Source organism: Charadrius vociferus, unplaced genomic scaffold, assembly GCF_000708025.1.
Source record: "Charadrius vociferus isolate BGI_N301 unplaced genomic scaffold, ASM70802v2 scaffold163, whole genome shotgun sequence".
Lineage (NCBI taxonomy): Eukaryota > Metazoa > Chordata > Aves > Charadriiformes > Charadriidae > Charadrius > Charadrius vociferus.
The window spans coordinates 6,410,604-6,417,935 of record NW_009648332.1 but is presented as its reverse complement, the minus strand read 5'-3'; the positions used below and the strand labels follow the sequence as shown (position 1 = coordinate 6,417,935).

Sequence of the window (7,332 nt, the reverse complement as noted above, 5' to 3'; positions counted from 1 at the left end):
GGCCCGCGGCACCCGCCCGCCGCTCGCCGACCGCCTCCGGGCGCTCCGCCTAGAGCTGGTGAGTCCCGCCGCACCGGGGGGCACTGCTTGCCACCCCTCCGGTAACTGCATGGCCTCCCCGGTAGCTGCCTCCCTCCCCCATCTCCGGGATAACTGCATCCCTCCCGGGTAACTGCATGCCACCCCCCGGTGACAGTCCCCTACTAGCGCTCCGTGCTCTGCCTGCATTTTGGGGGACAACACCCCTCTTTTGCTCTTTTCTGTATGGGTTAACAGCCCCCGCCCTCCCCCGGCCTTTCTCTGCCCTCCGACCCACGCAGCATTCTCCCCCCGGGGGTTCCACGGACCCCTTTACCCACCTCCATCCCACACCTCATACCCCACGCATCTCCCAGGCCGTGGCTCTGGTGGGGACCGAGGTGTGTCAGGAATCGGGGTTTAGGGCAGGGACCTTCACCAAGGGCATGGTGGCGGTCCCCTGTCCCCCACGGGTGTCAGTCCCTGGGTGACAAGGCACAAGCATCGGTGGGAGCTTTCCCGGGGTTTGCTTCCTACTGGGGCTTCTCTGGTGGCTAGTAAAGGGTTGGGCTCCCTTGGCAGCCTTTCCCAGGGACCGTGGGAGTGCCGGTGGCAGCTTTCTCGCCTCTGTCTTTTTGTGGAGGGAGCAAATACCGGCGATGCCTGCGCCTCCGGGAAACGTGGCGAGATTGGGCAATGGGTTCAAGTGCTGCTGGGGGAAGGGACCCTCCCACGCACACACACTCGAGCAGGAGGGAATGAGAATCGTTTCCATAGGGAAACAGGCTAAATATGCCCGCATCCCTGCCTGCCATCCGGAGGACTGGGGACCCGGCCAGCCTGAGCCGTCTGCACCCATGCTTCGCCTGCTTCAATATTCCCTCATCGGCGTAAAACCTTTCATCCTTCCTCCATGCCGGCTTCAAGGCTGCACTCTGACCGGAGGAGAAAGGTCTGCGGGCCCTGGGTTGCTCAGAGAAGGAGGAGGAGGAGGAGGAGGAGGAAGCAGCAGCGGCAGCAATTGCCCCTGCCCAGGTGCAGGCAGGGTCAGATCACGGGCTGAAGGCCTGGCTGTGGCCGTGCCTTATTAACCTCAGCTCCGAAAGGCTTTGTCCTTTCTCTGCCCTGGCTCTTCTTGCCGGCTGGGGAAGAAGCAGGGACACCTTTCATCCAGGTCAGCAGCTTGGGGATGGCACCCGGGTGCCCAAAACCCAGCACAAGGCTCCCCTCATCTCCCCATCCCCATGAGCAGGAACCGAAATTCCCCTCCCAGCAGCAGAGACAAGCAAAATCCCAGTGCTCCCAGCTGGCCTGGGAGTGGGTAGTGGGAGAAGACGAGAGAAAATTCCCACTATTGCCTCCTGGGCTGAGGAGAGTGTTTTATCCCTGGGGCTAGATGTCTGGAAGGGAGAAGGTGCCTGCAGGTTTGTTGCATGCTGGGGAGAGGAGCAGGACCGTATCCCCCCAAGGGGATGCTCTGCCTGCCTCTACCTGCCCCTAGAGAGTGTGGGGAGGAGCACGACAGTCCCCCCAGCTCCACTGGCCCGCGGGGTCCCCTTTGAAAGAGGGGGGGAAGTTTATGGCTGTGGGGGAGGATGGCATTGCGGGATGCACGTGGGGAAACTGAGGCATGGAGCAGTGCAGGGTGTCACATCCTGGAGCAGGGATCCAGGTGGGTCTCCTCCACCCCCTGCCACGCACTCAGGACTGCAGTTGCCTTCCTCCCCTCTGGATACTGCTGGCCTGGGTCCAGATGCCGGTGGGCACCGTGTGGGGAGCACTGGGCAGGTTTTGGGATGGATACAGGGTCGGTGTGGTGTAACCATTACTGTATCTGGACCTCGGACTCCTCCCATGCTGACCTTGCCTTGCTGGAGAGGGGGTTTCTTGAGGCGCAATGACGTGTGTGGGGGTGTCAGGCTGGCCTGAAATAGCAGCAAATTAACAGCCGACTCTTTCCAGCAAATGATACGGAAAGAGGGGAGTGTTTTCCCACCCTTTGCTCTGGGGGTGGCTCCCCTGGCACCTCCGACAGCCACAGTTGCACGAGGCAGAGAAAAATGGGGACCCTCCCCCATCAGGGGTTCCCAGCCTTCCTCCTCCCGCGTCTTCTCCCTGCCAAGGCCAGATGCTTTAGCAGTGCGTGCAGAAAAGGCCATTGTAGGCAGTTTTTGAAATAACTTGCCTAGAAAGGAAGTTTCTGCACTTCGAAGCTGGCTCCTGCCCCAATCTGGGCACATCCCTGCTATTTTTTATTTAAATGCAGCTGGAGGAGCGTGGGGAGGGGACGGGGGTTGGTGTTGGGTCTCTACAAATCTTTGCCCCTTTTTTTTTGTGTCCTCTGGACTGAGAGGCGTCACGTGCCGAAAGCCTTTTTCCCAGGCTCCTTCCCCAGATGCTTTCGTTGCTGTGCTCACTGTGGGACCGGAGATGGGGGGGGTCTCGAGAGACCGACGGGTCACCCGTAGGCGGGTGGGTGACTCTGAGGGCACCGGATGCTGGGAACTGGGCGCTGGGCTTAGAAATGATCCCGGCTGACCGCCTGGATTTCCGTCACAGCTTGCTGGTGCTGGGGACAGGGTGTTAGTGAAGGAGGCTGTGGGCATCCGCAGCTCCCATGCTGCCCGTACCTGTCCCGCAATGGCTTTCTCTCCCTCTTCCCACCCCCCGCCGCCGCCTTATTCCCTTTCCTGGCAAAATATTTGCGTCCCGCGTAGGGGAAATCCAGTGGCTTTCGGCGGCCAGTATCACGCAGACAGGAATGTCTTGGCACACGGGGCTTTCCGTTAGGAAAACAGATGTTTCTGCAGCAGCTGAAGTATTGCAAAGAGCTTCCCCCCGGCTTGGAGGGGCAGGAGGCAGCGAGGCGAGCGGTGTGATCAGCAATGCCTGTCTCCTCCCCACCGTCCTCCCCCGTTTTGGGAGTGATTTGGGTCTCAGGCTCCAAATCCTGCTGTGTCACGTTGTCAGCGGGTGTGGATCAGACCTTAGATGGGGGAAAGTAAATGCGGGAAGGGTCCCGGCCAAAACAGCCCGGGGAGGTGCTGATGGTCCAGCCAGACCCTTGCCATGAGCAGTGGCCCTGCCTGGTCCCTCCTGCCCTGCCAGCTGCCTCCCAAGGCTTGGGGGATATTCTGGGCTCCAATCTGCACCCCCAGTACCTCCAGTTCCTTGCTTACCCCATAAATACAGTGACATAAACGCCATGGATTTATTTCCCTGAGGGTTTGGTCAATGGTGTGTGCCATAAGTCGTTGGTCCCTGCTGGTTGTGTCCCCAGGTCTTGGACAGGGTCTCCTGGGGTGGTTCCTTGCAGGGTGTTCCCCCATGCTGTTCTGTTCATCAAGCAGCTCAGGAGACCTGCGGCCACCGCGGTGACACCTCTGCTGGGATGTTCTGGGACTCAGGTCTCTTGGCCACCGGGGTCACCTTGGTCCCCCCGCAAAACGCCTGCCCTCTCTGTCTCCCTGCCAGGCCTACCTGCGAGCGGTCGATGTGAAGATCTTGCAGCAGCTGGTGGTGGTGAACGAGGGCATCGAGGCGGTGAAGTGGCTGCTAGAGGAGAGGAGCACGCTGACCAGCCGCTGCAGCAGCCTGGCCAGCAGCCAGTACAGCCTGGTGGAGAGCCAAGCGGCCTCACGGCGGGGCAGCTGGGACAGCCTGCAGGACCCCAACGACAGGCTGGACAGCATCTCCGTCGGTAGCTACCTGGACACGTTGGCTGATGACATGGATGAGTATTCCCAAAACGCTGCCGAAACCGCTGCTGTATCCGCACCGGGCAGAGCCCTGGTCAGGGCGGAGCAGGATTGGGTCAGGATTGACTCCGAGAGGGGTCTTCCAAGGCAAGAGAAGGGCAAAACGGAGTACGAGTGGCCCCACGTGGACCTCTCCCCACCCGGGCTGCCCCAGGATCACCGGTTTGCTAAGGAGCCCCAGGTGGCCAATGGGTATTTGGGCCAGCAGCCCTCCCCTCTGGAACCAGGCAGAGACACCAAATTGCCATCAGGGGCCGGGGAGAGGCTGGGGAAGGGGAACCCAGGTGGGAAGGCTCGGAAAGCCGAGGCTGACTTGGAGAACTGCAAACTCAACAGCAAACTGCACCTGGAGTATGATGCCCACTGGCGCTGGCTCCAGTCTCAGGACGACGTGACGTTCTTGTAGCCCGTGGCTTCGCCTTCCCACTCCGGCTCTCCCAACTGCCCGCTCTGCTTGACTTGTCTCCATTGGGAGAGTTGGGGTGGCTGGAGGCGGGAGGACAGGCTGGCTCGGTGGTGTTGCACTGTTCTTCTGATCCCCCTCCCCCATCAGTGTTTGGTGACGCAGCCCTAAGGGATGGGGTGCCCTCCCTGTGGCAATTTTCTGGGAGAGGCAGGTTGAGGTGGGTCCCCATAAATTTAATCCTTTGCCCTGGGGTGGTGCTTGCAGGTGGCTGGTCACTCTTCTGTTGTCCTTGATGTTGGTGGTGGGGAAGGGTTGGTGGGGAAACCCGGGACCGTGGGACTCCTGGGTCCTCTCCCCTTTAATCCTCAGCCTTCCGTCAGCAAAAACTGGGGACCTTTCCCCCAAACCGGCTACCCAGAGAGGACAGGAGATGGTCCCATACATCCACAGCTTGGTGGCACCAGCATGCTCCGTGCGAGGTGTGGGGCAGGATCATCAGCAGGGCATCCACGTTGGATGTGCTCATTTCCATCATCGTCTTCAAGGCCAGTGTCCACCCAGGGCAGAGTTGACCTGGGGCACCTGGGGTTTGGCCACAGCACATGGTGGATGCTAAAACCCCCTTCCATGCGGGTGAAGCCCTGCCTGGTTTAAACGTCTCTGTGAAGCTGATCTGAAGCGTGATCAGGGCAGTGACTGTAGCTGCTCCCGTTGGGCTGGGGAGCCTTCATCCGTGCCCCGCACAGGAAGGATGACGGTGCAGTCTTCCCTTTCTGATGTGATTACACGAGAAGGGCAAAGCATGGGATGGGAGATGGAGATCCAGTTCCTCCAGTTGGTTTCTGGACTGTCTTCCACCTCGGGACCAGGTCCTGCAGAAACCCCGGGATGTGGCAGTGTACGGGCAGCCTGGCAGAGCCTGCGGGGCTCAGACTCAGAAGGGCTCGTGCTTTCCTTTGATGCAGCGTGACGGGGGTCATGGTCGGGATTCCCCATCTGTGTGATGAACGGCGCCAGGTCTCTTCCCCCTACCAGCAACCAGAAACATGAGGCTCCTCTGCCGGGGTGGGTTTGCAGCGACCCTGCCCTGGAGACATCTCCTCTGTCCTTTTAGCCTTGGCTTCTGCCTGTGCCTTTTCCTGCCTGCCCACCATGCCTCCCAGCACACCCCTCGCTGGCTTGCAGAGCATGGCTTGCAGCTGGAGCTGTGTGCGAGCTTGGGTGGGACCTGCTGCCTTCGCCAGAGGATGCAGGGAAGGACCTCAGCATCCCACAGCCCCCTGCTTCAAGGAGAGGGGCTCTTCCATACGTGTGGACAAGCCTGGAGGGTCCTGGCTTCACAACCCGTGGGTATGTCTGTCCCCAGCCAGTTGCTGTGATGGCTTTGCTGTCACCACGGTGCTGTTGTTCCCTTGCTTGCGTGGGTCGCAGCCTGGCTCTTTCCTTGCTGGAGTGGTGGGAGTGGAGACAACGTCTCCTGATGTCCGTGGGAAGCCAAAAGAGAGGGAAGACCTGTCTGACTCTTTCTAGATGTGAGATATGAGCTGGCTGTGGTTAGGAAGGTGGTTGGGTGCATGACAGGTTCAGCTTTGGGTCTCTGAAGCAGCACCTTCTGTGGAAACTACCCACCATGCTGAGAGCCCCGAGCACCCTCCCTTCCCCTGCAGATCCTCAGAGCTTCCCTGGATGGACACGGAGAGCAGGACAATCTCCAAAATTGCCGGAGACGGCACCTGCCGAGGACTTGGGGGAATCCCAGCAAACTGGGACCGGATTGCCCTACGTGAGCATCCCGTCTCCCTGCCCCGGAGCAGCTGTGCTTGGCTTGCCATCGCCTGTGAGCAGCTTACGGCTCCCTGTGTAGCTCCACCGCTACTGCTGAGCCACCATGTCCCCCAAGGCTGGCTGTCCCCCACTTTCCTTCTAGCCCTGCATGTGATGAATCAGCTGAGGGTCCTGGGGGGAGACAGGGTAAGTCCTCCAGCGCTGTTAAAATCATTCTCAACAAAATAATAGCTGGCTTAATAAATGGTAGCATTTCACCCAGGCCACGCTGTCGGTGCTTTGCTGAGCTTACGGGGGTTTCTAGGGGCAGGGGAGAGCGTGCGGGCTGAAATGTCCTGGAGCCACCAGCAGCTCTGCAGGCAGGGCAGGTTTAGCCCCAGTCCTGAAATGGGCACAGATCGCGTGTCTGGGGATCTGTCCCTTCTCACACCAGGGTGGTGACACCTAAAATCATGCTTCCTGAAGCAGCCGGGTACCAGAGCATGTCTGCCGGCAGCAAGGATGCTAGTGAGACTGGATCTCCAGGAGATGGGGCGTATTGAGCTTGGCTGAACTAAATCTCCAGCTACAGATGGCAGCTTCGCCCTTCCTGCCCCAGAATTCCAAGGGAGATCTTGCCTAGGATGTGTTTGCTGGCCCCGTTAGCCATGCCGGCATCTCCATTTGCTTCCCTTGTTCTGCCTCCTCCACCCAGGATGCGCAGGGAGGTCTGGGTGTAGGGCAGAGACTTCTCCAGCCCAGCCCAGCCCGGGGTGGGAGCAGCCACAGCTCTGATTTCAGGCTGTTGGGATTTGCTCCTGGGTGGGTCCCTTTAAAACCACTGGAGCCGGTGCTCATGCAAACATCAGCCTTTCCAAAGCAAACGCAAGCGGCTTATCCAGCCCTGCCATCCCGGCCTCAGCATCCGTTCGGACTCCTGGCTTTGAAACCCTGAGCTTTCGCAGATGGAGCGGTGGATGCTGGAGCCAGCAGGACTCGGCAGGATTTCCCCATTTTCTGCTGGGCTGAGGCGAAAAACAAAATAAAATTAAGAAAACCTTAGAAACAAAATGCCCGGCCCGTTCCTCTTCCAAACCTAGACCCCGGCAGCCAGACGGCTCTGTATCACCCCAGATGAGCCTTTGCTGGGGTTCCCCTGGGCATGGACTCTTCAGCCTAGCTTACAGGAGCCCAAGTTGCCCATAGCCCCCAAATCTGGCTATCCCCCAAATCCCAGCCCTTGGAGCTGGAGGGGTGGGCGAGATATCACAGTTTTCCTGCCATCCCCTGCCCTGTCTCCAGGCTGCCCGGGCGAGGGGTCACCCACATCTGGGCTTTGCCCAGGCACATGCAAAGCCAACGTGTCCCAAACCCGCTCTGGGGACC

The 7,332-nt window shown here is 59.8% G+C and overlaps 1 protein-coding gene across 1 annotated transcript; it reads left to right on the top strand.

Annotated features, from left to right (window-relative positions):
• Position 1: 1 nt before the first annotated feature.
• Positions 2-4,182, top strand: LURAP1 (leucine rich adaptor protein 1; the record flags this gene model as incomplete). The annotated part of the gene is made up of 2 exons (XM_009884843.1): positions 2-58; positions 3,493-4,182. Coding segments are annotated over 2 exons (747 nt in total), but the record flags the coding sequence as incomplete, so codon positions are not given.
• Positions 4,183-7,332: the final 3,150 nt, after the last annotated feature.